This window comes from Calonectris borealis, chromosome 24 (assembly GCF_964195595.1).
Source record: "Calonectris borealis chromosome 24, bCalBor7.hap1.2, whole genome shotgun sequence".
NCBI classification, from domain to species: domain Eukaryota; kingdom Metazoa; phylum Chordata; class Aves; order Procellariiformes; family Procellariidae; genus Calonectris; species Calonectris borealis.
Window position 1 is genome coordinate 325,062 of NC_134335.1, and position 16,238 is coordinate 341,299.

General features: G+C 44.0%; 1 protein-coding gene across 1 annotated transcript in view; it reads right to left on the reverse strand.

Annotated features, from left to right (window-relative positions):
• The window catches only part of KMT2A (lysine methyltransferase 2A), a 46,963-nt gene that overhangs the window by 3,511 nt on the left and 27,214 nt on the right, over window positions 1-16,238 (reverse strand). Inside the window, exons 15-32 of the mRNA XM_075172777.1 lie at window positions 15,718-15,902; window positions 14,969-15,142; window positions 14,059-14,169; window positions 13,737-13,810; window positions 13,036-13,229; window positions 12,547-12,653; window positions 12,276-12,413; window positions 10,877-11,035; window positions 10,469-10,586; window positions 10,306-10,384; window positions 9,890-10,050; window positions 8,933-9,118; window positions 3,959-8,270; window positions 2,517-2,597; window positions 1,930-1,994; window positions 1,378-1,548; window positions 663-737; window positions 180-354 (exon numbers count right to left, since the gene is read on the reverse strand). Coding sequence (XP_075028878.1) covers window positions 180-354; window positions 663-737; window positions 1,378-1,548; window positions 1,930-1,994; window positions 2,517-2,597; window positions 3,959-8,270; window positions 8,933-9,118; window positions 9,890-10,050; window positions 10,306-10,384; window positions 10,469-10,586; window positions 10,877-11,035; window positions 12,276-12,413; window positions 12,547-12,653; window positions 13,036-13,229; window positions 13,737-13,810; window positions 14,059-14,169; window positions 14,969-15,142; window positions 15,718-15,902 — 6,565 coding nt within the window. The remainder of the gene's footprint in view (window positions 1-179; window positions 355-662; window positions 738-1,377; window positions 1,549-1,929; window positions 1,995-2,516; window positions 2,598-3,958; window positions 8,271-8,932; window positions 9,119-9,889; window positions 10,051-10,305; window positions 10,385-10,468; window positions 10,587-10,876; window positions 11,036-12,275; window positions 12,414-12,546; window positions 12,654-13,035; window positions 13,230-13,736; window positions 13,811-14,058; window positions 14,170-14,968; window positions 15,143-15,717; window positions 15,903-16,238) is intronic.

Below are 16,238 nucleotides of genomic sequence, written 5' to 3' on the forward strand. Positions count from 1 at the left end.
CAAAGTGGCACAGAAAAACGTGCAGACTGGGAAGATGCAATATAATGAGAAAGTTGCTAACACTTCTTTTTAACTGAGAGCTTTAGTGCTGTAGAGATTTGTTGCTTACACCCTGCCACGGAGTTAGTTAATTGAGCAAACGGGCCGTTAACCTTAACAATGAGAAAGCTCACACTTGCCTCAGGTGGACTTCAGCCCTAGCAGAGCCATGTGGATTCAGAGGAGGTTCATTGGCCTCCTCCGGCTTATGAAATCTGAACTTGTAGTTGTGGCAGTGCTTTGCTCCGTACAGTTGCTCAATCAGGAACACAACAGTATCGTGGATAATTCCCAGCATCCTCAAACCATTCACACCTGGAACAAGAAATAGAGCACAACAAAAAAACCCAACTGACAACACAGACTTGGAGCAGGAGGATACGGCAGCTTGTTAAATACAACTTTCGTGCTAGCCTGCTGCTCTCACAGAAGCACTGTATTAGCTAGTTCATTCCCCATAAGAGTTTTCAATCATTTCAGCAGGAAGAAATTATCCTCCGTAAAGCAGTTAGCAGCTAAACTGAAACTCTTAAGACTCTGAACCCTAGGACACTCACAGAAAGATCTGTTTGCTCTCACGTGTTCAAAAGCGCAGTAGAAATGAGTTTGGCACTGGATATTACCTGCAAAAGATAGCTGTTTCAGGCGGGCATTAGAACGGGCTTCTTGAACTTTGTCAGTCAGTGACTTCCAGGCATCTGCAGTCACACAAACAGAAGACAAGAGAGTGAAAGAGTGTCCGAGCGCTGGGTGCTGAGGATTGCCAAAACAGGTGCCTTACTTTGCCTCTTATTTTGCTGCATCTTATCAGGTTTTCAGTGAAACAACAAACCATCGGTAGACTCCTATGTACGTGTGCAGTATGGTGTTTTCCAACGAAACGCTCATATTTAAATAAGCTAATTAGAGAATATGAAGTCTGCATCCTTTCCTGGGCCATAAATTAAGATCCTTGGATCCAATTGCTTCCATCCTCTCCAAAATTCACTTTGGCATAAAGGGAAGTAAGCGTCTTCAGCAATTGGTCGGGACGAAAAGTCTAGATACCCTACTGCTGTCTGATCCACACTGACTATTTCTTGACAAAATATGGTTCAACACCATTGGTCAGTTGATAAAACAAAATGGGACAATGATTTAAAAAAAACCAACCACCAAACTTTTTCAATATAATCCAGACTTTGCTAGGAACCAGGATTGTTCTAGGGCTGTAAATCAAGAGGCTTGGTTTTTTTCAAAATCTATAAAAAAAGCAAGTAACAGATCCTCAGAAGTCGTATGTTTACTTCTAGCAAGGAAAGCTAACACCAGTACAACCAAAAAACGCACAATTCTCACCTTCAATGCTTTCTGCGCAGATTTGAAAACCATCATCACTAGAGATCTCAAAAACCAAACCTTTCTTTGGTTTCTTCTCACCAAGACACTCTTTCCTCTTTTGCTCTTGCTGAAGCCAAAACATAAGCGGGGAGCTGAAAGTGCTCTCTTCTTCTTCGAGAGCTTTTGAGCCTAGAATAGACAGAAGCCAGCATGAAGATGAAAATTGGGTAGAACGATGTTTTTTCCACTGGTTGTTCCACAACTGAAAATTACTAACTTGCTTTTTGACCAGTAAATCCGTCCAAGAAAAAAAATCTAGACGGTGTTGTAGTAAGAGTGTGAAATCTCAAGTGCTGAAATTTCCACAAACTAAAAATAAAGACATAACTATTTGACTATTATCTATTAATAGCAAACAAACCTTTGCTCCCTTCAAAGGAAGAATAACGTGACTATTAGCTCTGAGATTTTTCCTGAGAGAACGAGACACACAAAAATCAGAACTTCAAGGTACTAATTTCCCAGTGCTGGAGAATCCCAAGACTCGGTGCTTTTGAAGAAGTGACATACCTGCATTTTCTTGTTCATTTGTTGAGTTCTGTGTTGATTGAGATTCTGGGAGGACTGCCGTTTGCCTTGGGAGGGAAGGAAGTGAACACGAAGAGAAATATTTAACAACGTACCTCACGTCCCCACCAGCCCTGAACACTCACCTACAAAATCTGAGAACTAGACAGAGGTACAAGAACCTTTTTCCAGATCGAATGTTCTAACATCAGTTCAGTTGGAAACAAACAAGTAAAACGATTCTACTCAGTAGCATTTATTTTTGAGGCATCTATCAGTCTGTGGGTAGCAGTCTAATTTAATACAGCCTGTGACCTGTTCTATGTATTAGCCCTACTCAGTAATAAGGCGTATGCTGACATATGATCAGCCGAAACTGTATGAGTAGTCTTGTTCTCAGCAAGCAGTAAGCTTCCCAGAGCTATATGCAACTTAATTTAAAAAATGGCTCCATATTGCAACTAAATGTGACCTGACTGAAAGCTCCCAAGATATTTTAATTAGCAAAGCAAGACTTCTCACATTCTCTGTAAAAATTTCCTCACGCTCAACTGAGCGGAACCTGATGGAAAGGTCTGTGTAATGCTTACCCTGCAGACTGGCCACATTGTTTCTGTGATGGCTGATCTACGTTTGCTGCATCCTGTGTATCTGCCTTCACAGCAGGAGTCCTGGAACAAAAAGATTTAGGAACATTCATAATACCTGCCGAGCCGTAGGTGCCATAAATGAGACTGGAAAGCAGTAACAGATCCCGCGGGAGTTGCCACAGCGATTCAGCAGCTCAGCAGAGCTACAGAAGTAGTAACAACTGGTCCTAAGATACGAGGAACCAGATCACACTTCCAGCATCACATCAGAATCAAGACTTGCGCTTCAAGAGGAAGGAGGAGCATGAATCCGGGTGCAAGAGAAACATGCCTGAGCAACCACAAGCACTGAGCTCAGGAGTCAAGAGGTGCATGCTGGAATGTGGAAACAGCTACAAAAACCACTTACAGACTAAAACAAATTGGCAAGTGTCAGCAACACAAAAAAGCTATTTTAAAAGGTTAAGCTGTCTAAAGGGTTTTGGATCGACGGTTTAAGAACCAGACCTATTACAAGACATTAAGATGATCACGGAATTACACAAGCATTTCTCAGTTACCAAAAGCTGGATGTTACTGTCTTTTAGTATCAGCAATCGTTTTGGAGAGTTCTCTCAGGCAGCCACGATTGAAAGTCAGCGGTGCAACGTCTTTGGTGAAATGCGTAATTGTTGGCAGTGCGATATTAAGACAGGGCTATGGACTACATCGATAAAACTGTCTAGTTTTGCATGTAAAACACAGACCAGCAGCTCCTACTCTCTCTACAGATCCATATTTCAGAGAGTCAATTCAAATGTCATCTTCATTTAAGGTCTGGAAAGCAATCCTCTACTGCGAGAGACAAGTGCACGCTCTGCTGTTCTGACAAAAAGATTCTCCCTGTTCTCCCAGTTCCTCCCCAGTCCCTCTTGCCTGTAGGGACTAAAGAGGAGGGAAGAGGGGCAGGAAGAATAAACCGCACACTGGAGAGACACTAAGCTCACAGAAAGTGGCATGCAGTTTAAATTTTGTAATCAGAATGACCAAGGCAACACCATAACGGTGCGTCATTCTGGGGCCTCAGCACACTGCTGATAGTACAATTAAAACTTCTAGAGCACTTACACACGTGAACAACATAAAGGAATAGAACCCATCACCCTTTTAGTGCCATTTCCTCTACTGATATCTCTAAAACGCTCTTTAATTTGCCAGAGCTGTCAATGATGAATAAAGTCCTCCTAACTCTGATCCTCAAAGTCTTAGGTTTTTAATCCTTCCCTTTCCAGAGGTAAAAATTCTACTAACTCCGTTAGAGAGATTTGCTTTCTGTTGGCAGCTAGGGTTTTTACCTTAGAAATTATCATTCAAAAGGAAAATTTGCTGTAAAACTAGCGCGAGATTCTTTCTTACATTGTTACAAAACCTCAGGGGTGAGCAAAATCAAACAATCCTCTTACCCTGTAGCCGAGACCTGGGGTACAGCAATGGCCCCTCTGTCGGGAACGTGTGCTTCAGAGGAACTGGTCCACACATGAGAAGTTTTGTGCTTCTTTCCATTCCCTTTGTCTAACGAGGGCTGAATGCGTTTGATTTTTGGCTTCATTTTTGTGGGACCCAGCACGGAGCTACTCGCAGACTGCTGACCAGATGACGGGGAGCCTCCAGGAGATGCTGAACTGGCATGCATCACCGACGAGGAAGCCTTGTTTTGTTCGAGTCCAGTATTATTGGGAACATCAACCAGCTGCGGAAAGTTTGACAACTGCGTCGTTGCCGAAGCTGTGCCAAGGTCCAGCTGGGAGGAAGCAACCCCGGTTTTGCTGGCTAGGAGCTGTGTCATATGCTGAAGCTGGTAAGAGCCTTCTGGGTCCGTAGACGACGGAGCAACTGTCATGCCCATCGTCTGTGCTGAAGGCAGAACACATATGCTCGATGCAGCTGTCATCGCTGCCGTAGACGGAGTTTGGGATGCTCCCAGTTGCGAAAACATCCCAGAACTTGGTGGTAAAGTCACGTGCTGCTCCTGAAGACCAAGGCTTTGCTGACTAGCTTTGATCAGGAGGTTGCTTATCGAACCAAGGTCCCCTAATAATCCAGGGCTAGTTAATGTTACCGAACTTTGTCCCAAAACGTGACCAGGAACCGACCCACCGGTAGTAGGGGCTGCTGTGGCCTGCATGGATACGACGTTCAGCACCGAGGAACTCGATGCTAGGCCTGACACAGGCCCCGCTGGGAGGTGACTGGCATCTGGCCCGATAACACTGGCAGACGAGCCGACTGCAGTAGTGGTCCCACCTTGGGGGAGCAAAGACGTTTGCTCGAAATACATGACCCCAGACTTGGACCTTTTGATAATATTGGGGACGGTTCTATGGGATGTTGAATTCGCAATGGTTCCCAAATCCAACGGGTGGTTGGAAATTTGGGAAGGAGCAAAATTAATTAAGGTCATGTTGGAGACCATATCAGGAGGAGCTATGGCAGAAGGGGTTCCAGAGGGAGCCAGCTTCTTATTCTTCCGTGACTGCAGACGAGATATGGGCCGTTTCTTGCCCAGGGCAGCAGCTGGTGTAGAAGCGGTGGTACCAAGGTCTGTCCTCTGACTAGCTTCAGACACTAAGAGCTGAGGATCAGGGGGTGGCTGCACACCGATCAGAAGACCTGGCGAAGGACTGCTGATGTTTGGTGGGAAGCCAGTCTGAGGGGCTGTGGAGAAGGGATGTATATGCTGGTGATGGGACATGGGCAGCAGCCCCTTGCTCGTGGGAGGGAATAACGACTGAGACGAGGGCAAGCTCGGATTTAACCCTGTGGTCAGTGTGAGCCCGCTCCCCATGGGCCCCAGCACCGAAGCGTTGGTCTCCATCACGCTCTGCGCAGAACTAACAGAAGGCGTTAACTGTATCTTTTGAGTAACGCCGTTGGGAAGAGTTTGGAGGACATACAGCGGCTGCATGTTTTGATTGACTACCAGAAGTTTTTCTGCGGCCGGCTTCAGGTGGGGCGGCGTTGTCTGCACCGCAGCATTGGAGATCTGCGAGGGGCCGGGACTGTCCGTGGAGTTTGGCACGTACTTCTGGCTCTGGAGGGGAACGGTGGGCGATACCGGCACCTGGATTCCCGGAGTCCCGCTGTTTCTCGTTAAATCCTGGTTGCTGCCGTGCCCTTGCTCGACGGGGCCGCAGGGCGGGCTGGCTATATGCTCTGCATCTATGTGACCCTGGATGAAGTGATCGGGAGTCATGTGTCCTTCGGGGCTGGGCTCTACTCCTGGACTCAGGAGAGCTGTATCACCTTCCCCTGAGGCAGATTTTTCTGTGACCGTCACTCTCTTTTCCCCAGACTCTGTGGAAGGCAAGGCAAGCATCGACCTCTCTCCCGAGGAGGAGAGCGAAGACTCTGAGATGACGGCGAGCCTGTTGTGATTTTGGCTGGGCACCGTAGGGCTGCGAGTGGTCAGAACAGAGAGATCGGAAGGAAGCTCCAGTGGCAATTCAAACTGCTCCTCCGCTGATATGGAGGAAGAGACGCTGCTATCCACCGGCTCGGTAGTTGGCAGCTGCTGGGAGAACACCTCGAACAAACCCATATCCTTGCCACGGTTGCTGTCGAGACCTAAGCCTTCTCCAAGCGTTAGAAGTTCAGACGATGAGGACTCCGGACTTTCTCCCAACGCCTGCATAGATGGCGTGTTCTTTAGTACAAAGTCCATGATGTCGGAAGGGAGGATGTTCCCACAGTCGTCGCTGTTGTTATTGTCGGAGTCGGATTTCAGAAGTTCTGTGTTAAAAGTGTCCAGTAAGTTCTTGTCAGAAGGTGTGCTTGCGTGAGCCCTGCGGCCCGTTTCCAACGAGCTCAGCTGAGCTTCCAGCGAATCCTGACCTTGCGCTTTAACCCTGCTCACAGGATGGCAGTTATCAATCTTTGGGTCGGTTTTGTGGACAGCGGAGCTCTTGGTGACTTGTACTTTCTCTCCGGCTTCCTCCGTTCTATCTAGCTTTAAGTTCTCTGTTCCGTTTTCTTTACCGCTCCTTTTAGTTACTTGACTGACTTTTCTTGTTGTTGCCGTGACACTTGTATCACTTTCCGTTCCATCATCCACACCGTCTAGCTGTGAGATTTTTGGAAGATCGCACTGGTCCTCCTCCCTGAATAAGTTATGGGATGCAAGCCTCTCCTCCGTGTTCGAGGAAACCACCGTTCTAGTGAAATTATAGTAGTATAAGTCATCTTCATCTGATGTGCTCAAGTCATCCGCGCCATCCACTTGTCCTTCTGCAGACCGCTTCCCGCGCTTCTTCCCAGTTGAGTTACTGTAGAAGGGAATGTCTTCCTCTCCGTAAGACCTCACGCCATACAGAGGAGTCAATCCAAAGAACATATTGGATCTGGCCCGAGCACTTCTCCGTGGATACCTCCGCTTGTATGAGCCTTCTTCTTGAGCTTTGGTTCCATCCTGGAGCATCAAGTTGTTATCCTGAACGGGCAAATTTTCATATGCATTATTTTGAGATTCCTGTGCTGGCGCTTCGTTTGGACTTCCTTGAACTACAGGGTTATCTTCCGGGCTTTCTGAAGTTGAGGAGGGCTCTGCCAAAGCGGCCAGTTCTGCTCCTGCAGATGGAGGTTCAGCATCACTTTCCTGCTGTGCATTTTTAGACTGGTTTTCACTTTCCATCTTGAGAGGAGTCAGAGTGACTTTAACGGTGCGTTTTCTAGGTGCCTGCGATTCCTTAGAGGCCACTTCGATCTGCACCGCAGAACCTTTAGACGGCCCTTGTGAAGGTGGAGACTTCTCGCCAGCTTTTTCAGCAGGAATATTATTACACAACCTCTGGCTAGTTTGCTCAGTTGCCAAACCCTGATTACCAAATTCTGGTTTCAGGTTGCCTTCATCACTGCCTACTGCTTGACTTGAATCTGTAACAGATTTCAGGGAATGTTTCTCTTTAAAACTATCTTTCATTAACTTTTTCCCCTTCTGACGCCTGTCTCTAGGGGCAGAAACTACCTGCTCACTTGCTGAAGCAGGTCTGCTATTTACTCCAGCGGATTTCAAGCTCTTCGCATCCATCTCATCAACCACAGTCGTTTTCTCTGGCTGTACAGGTTCCATGTGCTGATCTCTGTCTTTCCTTGGGCCTCTCTGATGCAAAGATGGAAAGGATATTGCTTCTTTGGAAGAAAATGATCCTGAACATTCTTGAAAAGTTCCTATTTTAACATTCATTTCTGCGCCCGATGAACTGGTTGGTTGAGTGGACACTTTGGAGTTTCCTCCAGAAGCAAAATTATGAGCTGAATAATCTGGGTCCTTTGAGGTCAGCGTTTTCATCTTCTCTCCCTTAGAAGGCGCACCTTTGGCTATCGAATCTGAACTGCTAGAATGTTTTCCTTCCGCAGACTGAGATGCATCCAGCTGGTAAGTTTTACTTCCACTTGTAGCCCCTGTTTTCTGGGAGCCTGAACTGGTAGAGCAACTTTGAACTGGAGCGCTTGGAGTACCCGCATTCACTGATCCCACAAAGCGGTCAGTACTTTTGACGCTCGGTTCGTGTTCCGAAGAGGACCCCATGCTGGAAACTGAAGATACACTGTGCCTGGAGTAAGTGTTCCCAGCTCGCGTAGGGGAAATCATCCGGAGTTTTGATTGCTGCTGTGACAAAGAGGAGGTGCTATGTCTCCTAGAACCAATGCTCTTAAGTCCAGAGGATAGTAAAGGATCTCCTACTGTCACTATTTCATGGGTCACTGGGGTAGGACTTCCTGAGAAAATAAGGCAAGAAAGACTGTCAAGTGATCTGAAACCTTCACAATCAATGCACACTCAATTCCTTCACACAAAACACAAGAAATTAAAAACCAGCAAAACCTTTCAGGCAAATAGCCATTAACATAATGATGATACTTGAGATAGGTATTAAAAATCTGATACCGTCAATCAGTATTCACCTTGTAGACTTGACAAGTTTGTATCTCAGGGTTCTGTACCCCAACTTTAGCTGTGCATTTTCAACATCAGTTTAAAACAAAACGCGACTCATTCATACAGAAACAACAGCTGAATTACAATACCAGATTTCCGATTCTCTCTGGAAAAATACTGACTGAGATGATCAAGTCTTTAACTTATATTACGGCTCTTCTGTATTACTGCTATTATATTGCCCAAACACTGCTTTCTTCACCCCAGGGAAATTTTTGTTTCAGTCATGCATTTCTTGACAGACCATCTCTACTGTATGTTTTCAGACCTTTCCTTCCCTCAAACCTGTTGCCATTTCACTGTTTTCTCTAGAAACAAAAAACTAAACACCACATTCTGAATGCAGTCAAAAAAGACACCAACCAAACCAAAAATATTTCCAAAACAAACCAAAAAACCCTCCCCAAAAACCAAAAATCAAAGTCAACAGCACTTGAAATACCTGCAGAGGGTAACGGCCTAGAGCCGGGAGACCTCTGTGTGGATGGATAACTTGGCATCCTGATCCTGGGACCCTTTGAGACCACTGGATAGTAACAGGAACTAGAGGTCTGAGAATGCAAGGGACGATCTGGTGATGGTGGGTTTACAATTTCAGGTGTATTTCGGCTGTCTTTAGGTAGAGTTTCTGTTATTGTATAAAAGAGAAACAACAGTGTAAGCCATCACTGAATCCTAAAAGCTATGATCTGATAAAGTATATATTGCTATCAGGTTTCACTTGGAGAATCAGGGTATTTGTTAAATAAACACAAAGTCAAAGATTACTGCTTCCTTGCCATCAGATAACGTCTGGTTTCTTCTCCTAAGAATATTTTCAAATACTTGCAGCCATGCAGTAACCCTCAGCTTACACATGAAATTCCATTATATTTTAATAAAGTTTAAGATTCTATGTTTACAGTGACAACTATTATAAATGTTTTAAAAATCTTCCACAGCCTCAACCTTCTGGGAACTGAAAAGGATAGGGTTGAGGTTTTTTTTTAATTCTTTTTTTTTTTAACTCACCTACGGATACAGAGAAAGCAATTTGGAAATACAGAAGCAGCGCAATACTACTATTCAACACGGTATTTAACAACCCCCCATATTACAACAGTGACGAAGTACAATTTCAAGTTTTAGATCACTGGAAAAATCTCAGATCTGTAGACTAGAAAGCATTACTACAGTAGTTTTCATTTGGCTCAAGTTTTCAAAGTTACCAGTATACTTTTTTTTTTTTTTTAAAAAAAAAAAAAAAGATGCTGTAACATAATTTGGAAGCCTGAAGTGGATTCTAGCCCAAATCGACTTAAGAGACACAGGTCCTAGCCACTACCTGGCTTTCTCGTAAGGATACGCTACAGCAAAACCACGTAGAGAATATACTTTTAGAAAGTCCTTAAAAGATTACCTGTAAGGGGGACTGGGCTATGGGCAATTGTTCTGTTATCATCATGCTCCACAGTGCTGTTGATGTCAGGTTCTATGACCGGAGGTCGGCACTCCATGATCTTGCAGGTATACACACAGCGCTTCCTGGCATCTGTTGTGCTCCAGTACACCCTGGAGCACCTGGAAGATAATTCAAACATAAACCAATTTACTCAACAGTCGAGTAAAACTCAGCATTCCTACTTTAAATTTTCAGTTTCTCAAAACTACATGGGACAAAGGCTTCCTTACACAACATGCCGCACACCTAGCTTAATCACAAGATTCCTGAACAGCGTATGAAAGCTACAGTCCATTTTTACATATGTTACTTCAGTGCTGGTTTGGCATCTAATGTACTAAAAGACATCTAATCATGAAACAGCTTATACTCACTGATAGCCGATGGGAAACAACTTATCTTCACAGTCTGAGAGATCATTCAGAATTCCTAAACAGTCTATTGTCATTGAACCTGAGCAGAAAGAGGAACAGAGAAGCTCTGTGAACCAGATTCCAGCACCAAAGGTGGATCAAGTGTCCAGAGACTAGATCTTACCAATCATCATGTGGATGTTCTCTGGTTCCAAGCCACTAAGAAATTTTCTCCTCAAACTGATCCCTTCAAAGTCCACAAAAACTCTCCTAAGAACTTCAAACCCATTCTCAGGAACCACCTGGAACAAGAATCCACAAAACCACTCGTTAATTTTAAAGGAACCACCGCACGTACGCTACGCAGTCTGTCTAACTCGATCCTCAGTTTGGTCTTTTAGTTTTTGAACTGCCACACAGTACCACTTGCCAAACTTCCCCATGCCAGTTGTATGGCTGACTTCTTTTTAACAGCACTGCGCTCTGGCCCTCGTTAGTAAGGAACACATTCAATATTAACTTCTAAAAAGTGCTCATAGTTACAGGCTAACCCCACCTTCAGACAAGGCAGGGTGTGAAAGAAGAATCTCACCTCTCCTTTGATCAAGTCACGATGCCTCTGGCAGTAAACTTTCTTATCGTCCAGAAAGACGCAGTTCTTGGCTCGCGAGCACATAAAATGATAGTTACTTGTACAGGAAGTGAGGCAGCAGCCTACTGTGGCACCCGACTTCTGGCAGAACTCACACCTCTACAAAAGCAAAAAAAACCCAAACAAACAAACAAACAACAAAACTTAAAAATTAATCCCTTCTAAAACCACGCTACCATTACTGTTGTCAGTTGTTTTTTCGGCACAGACAGAAGTTTAGAGTAATGCCTGACCTCCCACTTCATTGCTGTAACATTTCACTACCGTGACTCACATGCACAAGTGAGACATGGAGGAGGAGGTGAAAGGAAGAAGGATCCCTCACACAGAACAACTTTTGCATTTGCAGACTGGTTCCTCCAGGCCTCAGACTTTCTTGCTTGTACTCCATATCCAAGTGTCATATTTGCAAGCTTTACCGATTAATATGTCAACTATGTCTCCTGCACAGAGTATTTCCCATGTGGGTGGCTTACTACTGGCTAAGAGCAGTCCTATTCCACTGCTTCTGCCGTTTTAATAAATATTTAGGACCAAATGACTCAGTATTAAAACAAAATTTGGAAAAACTAATTTCTAGCCATGCCTCCAGTCTCCTTTCATTCTTCTGGAAAGTAAGCAGCAACCAATTCACAACAGGAAGATTATTTTGCTTTCTAAGACTGCTTAGGAGTTCAGAAAAAAAGACAGCACCATCATTCTTTTTGCAGTATTTAACAGAGTAGCTATGTACAAGCTAGATGTCAAGATCTTTCATCTACACTCAAACATGAAAATGCTCCTTGGTCAACACCTTGAATGGGACAATACTTGCTTTCAATTTTTATTTCTTTTATACATATATAAAATTTAACCTAGGTCAAAATACCAGGTACAGGCTTGCTCTCTCTCCTTTGAGTTCCTCTGCTGTCATCAGTTCAGACCGCAACAAAAGATCTGGTAAGTCCTTGTACTAGAGAGATAGGCAGTGGGCTTTAACACAGCATTTGGCCATGCTTTAGATAGCCCGTATTATTTCTAAAAACAGGTTGTGACTACAGATATGGCATCAGCTGCTTAAGGTATAGCACTGGCAATTGAAGAGCTTCTGAGAAAAACACGACTCCAATTCTCCCATTACAAGTTCCTTTTGGTCTCCACAGTATCTCTGAACTGAGCAAGGATAAAATAAATTTTCAAATATCTTCAGTCAGTTCTATTATATATAGCGTTAAGAAAAAAATGCAAGGAGAGGACAGAGCAGAAGAAACACACACAAGGAATCTTTTAGCCGGGTTCCTGTCTTGGTTCTGTGTAAATCAGCGTGAAGTTTAACAAAGTATTCTTTACTTATACCCACCAGCTGCTTTCCCCTGATCACAGCCATGTGCACGTTTTTCAGAGAACCATCATCGTCTTCAAATACTTCTGCTGACCATAAAGCACAGTTCACATGTGTCCATTCATTTTGGCCAATATAGAGAAGACGTCCAGCATCCTAAAGAAGGGAAGGAAACATTCTTTTCAAATGTTCCATGAGACACAAAAAGCATCCAGCCTATCCACAGTACCAAATCTATAGTACTGCTTAAATCAGCTCCTATCAAAATGGACATGTGCCAGATACTCACATTAGCACTGTCATCACCATATTTCAGGCACAACGCGCACTGCCTGTTGTCTTCTACATCCGGAGGTGGGTTAAGTTCAGGACTATCCTCTCTGCTTCTGTCAGAGCCTTAGAGTTAAAAGAGAGAACACTGTTTATTCTTGAAAGTCAGGGAGGCAAAAATTCATCTGGAAAGACTGTCAGTAAGTGAAGAGGGTAGAAGAGCCAAACAGCAGCCTAGGGTTTTCAATAGCCAGCCTGTAAAGCAAGGAAAAGCACACATCAGCCTCTACACAGCCCTTGTTTTGGGGGAAAAGAGGCGGGTGCAAACATATTTCTGGGCCCAAGCTCAGCTCGGAAATGTCTCATATATAACAGCCTCTGAATGATTTCAGGTCTCCAAAAGTCTTCAGTCGCATACAGAACTAATGCCGCCCTCTCTTTGCGATAGGAGGTTTGGAAAGAAGAGCTCTAGGTTTGGGACCAATAGCGCTGCAGTCTGCTTTCTTACTAGAGATAGGTGGTGTCGGAGGATGTAGAGGAGTTGGTGAATCTGGCTCTCCAGGCCCTTTGGGTTTTGGAGCTGGAATGATTTTCTTCATCAGAGGGGGTTGTTCAGTGCGGTTGTTCTCTTCACGCTCCTGCCACTGAGCATAATTATGGTCAAGCGAAGGGGGCAGCACTGCATTCGGCAACATACCACTGCTGAAATGCAACAAGGAGTCAGCTGTCAGACCTGACTACACCAGAGGACCTTGTGCCCTGTCTACCAGCACTACTGACATTCAATATACAATAACAACTCATTTAATTACTTACAGTCCACACATGCGTTCAAGAAAGGCTACGACCGGTCACTTACATTTCAAGGTTTGTGATGTGGCTGTCTGTCTCTTTTGAGGGTAACAGATGCAGAAGGAGGGCCACACCAAAAGGGGGTGAGGAGGAGGAGGGGAGAGGAAGGACAGGACTGACAAGCCAACGCACAATATACCTAGTTCTAGGTTACCCTGCTTTAGAACAAGGAAGCTTATACAAAACCTGGGAATGGGATTACTGTTTAACTTCTTTAAAAAAAAAAAAAAAAAAAGAAAAGAAAAGAAAAAAGAAAAACAGAAAACCCAACCCCACAAACAGGCTCTCTTGATACTTTTTGCTTGGACAGCTGGCAAACTGCAGGGTGTCGCAGTCAGACACAGAACAATTACTTACTTGCTTGTTACTTTATTTGGCTCCCAAAATCTGGACTTTTTTACACTGAACCATGGAAAAACACGCTCCATTTGCTGAAGGAAAACAACACTCCATTAGAAATCTTATACAACATACCCCCAAATTAAAAGACATTCAGTCAAGATCTACTGTAAATGCACAACTAGTAAGATTTCATTAACATCAACAACTCTGACAATGTATTATTTTATTCCTGGAAATACCCAAGCAATGGTAAGTGTGACGGACCCTTTGGATTCCAACAGCAACAAGCAGCGGTATGATACCCAGCAGGTTTCAAAATAACTGTAGTCCAGCTCACCCGAATAAAGAAGGACTTGACCATGCTATTGGCTTTCTTAACTTCCGGCTGCCCTCCATCGGAATTAATGGCTGCTTGAATTATCTTCACGATATCATCACTAAAATCCAACTATAAGAAAGCCACAAAATTTCACATTAACAGGATTGTCTCTTGTACAGCTATACCATCCACTAATTTTTTAAGGCATCAAGCGAGCATCCAGATGACTAGAGGAGTGAACCAGAACATTGATTTAAAAGCAGAAAAAGAATTTGGCCGTAAAGAAACAAACAGCCCTATGCATTTGCAAACTGGCTGGCAGAACCGCTACACCTATAACTGTTCACTTCTTCTTTCTACCAGGAGTTGACTGCTGACCAATTTTAAATCGGCTGAGGGAGCTACCTCACAAGTATTTGGCCAAAACCCGGCAAGAGCACGTTTGCCTAGCACTTTGCAATATACAGTCTTCCTCAAGATTACAGGCTCTGTAGGGAAAAAAGAGGAAAAGGCTGCTTCCTACAAAGTAAACTGATTCGGTCAACGTTAGCATTTTGTATAAATGACCGCTAAAGAGATCATCCCTCCACACATGAATTGTTAGTTTCCAGATAACTGACTACCATCAATGTTATTTGGCTAGGCCTTCAGTTAGAATTGGCACATGAAGGGTGACCTGTCCTGTTTCTGTCAACATAAACATCTCACTAAGAGCAAAAGGGATTTAACCAAGTATCACGGCTGGTTAAAGAGAGCCCTACAACAGTGTAAATTGTTGGGCCAATGTTAACATGAGTGCCAGCCGGAATTATTTTTAGCAGCACGTTAACCTGTTTCCTTGTTCGTAAAGAAAAGGCTTAAGCATGCTCAGTCATAAAGCAATTCACAGGATCTATTATTAGAGTGGAACACTAAAACTTTGACATACCACAGAAGTGTAACATCCTTGATCCATTTTTCTTTTCACTCCTTCCAGATCCAGAGGTTGCTGCTCCTCCTGTTTACTGACTTCTGTTAGGACAGGAGGATCGGGACCTTCAGGAGAGCTTCTGGATGGGATACTCTCTTCCGTCTCGGGATTTAAATCAGGCGGTTTTGCTGCCTGTTAACATCAGCAACCAGAGAGAGGGACATTGGCTATTGAAGCATGGCTGCTACTCACGACATATTCCCATGCACATTTATTGGCCCAGAGATTCTCGCTAACACGAAAGAGAGAAGACTCAAGTTCTGAATTCCTGTCCAAAACGTAGGGACAAAAATGAAAAGATCTTAACCAGCTTTCTGCTGATGATCTGTAAAGCACTCAGCAGAGCAGAGTGATCAGCTGTAAGGATCAAACTCATTTTTCAGAAGTCTTATTTCTGAGTATGTATTTCAAGACTAAGATCCTGTTCTTCTGTCAAAAAGACACCATCACAGAGCTAAATCCTCCCATTCCTTGAAGAACTTTACCCTATTTTTTTCTTTTAGCCTCACTAGTTGTATCATAGATACCCACTTCTTTGTTTCCATAGGAATGAACAAAAGAAAGAAAACAAAAACCACAGTACATGTTGTTCTAAGTACGATAAAGACACTTTTGCAGTATGATGCACAGCAATACCAGAATTCAGCTGAATGCCAGGCAACACTTCAAGCCAGAATATATTAACGGGATGCGAGGCTCCAGCTTACCTGTCGATACCGCAGCAAGTGGCTCGTAGTTCTAGAATTCAACAGGGCTGTTAAAACCTGCTTTAAGGAAACCTGCAGCTCCTTTTCCAGTGCCAGACGCCACTCTGCAGGATGCTGCTCCGTACAGTTAATGCAGGTGTATGCTACACTCTCAGGCAAGTTAGAGAGTATCTCGTACATTTCATCTGGAGACAAAAAAAATAAAGTAACAATCTGAACTACTTTACTGAAGGATGGATATAGGGAAAAAACCCTACTCTGCACTTACTGTCTAACTGAAACACTTTGCACGTAACAAAAGCATCTTGTGCAACTAACAGCGATACTGCATTGAGGCAAGTCCTATGCTTTCAGGATGTCATTGATATTAGTACTGGTTTACCTGTAGCCATTCTACAGGTATTTTTCAGGTAGGTCACAACAGGTGAGGGTGTTAATGTAAGACTCTAGTAGAAAGGTCCAAAACAGGATTGCTTTGGTCTACTAGCTGCCCCGTGTTCTTAAGTACTGAGGAGATAAGG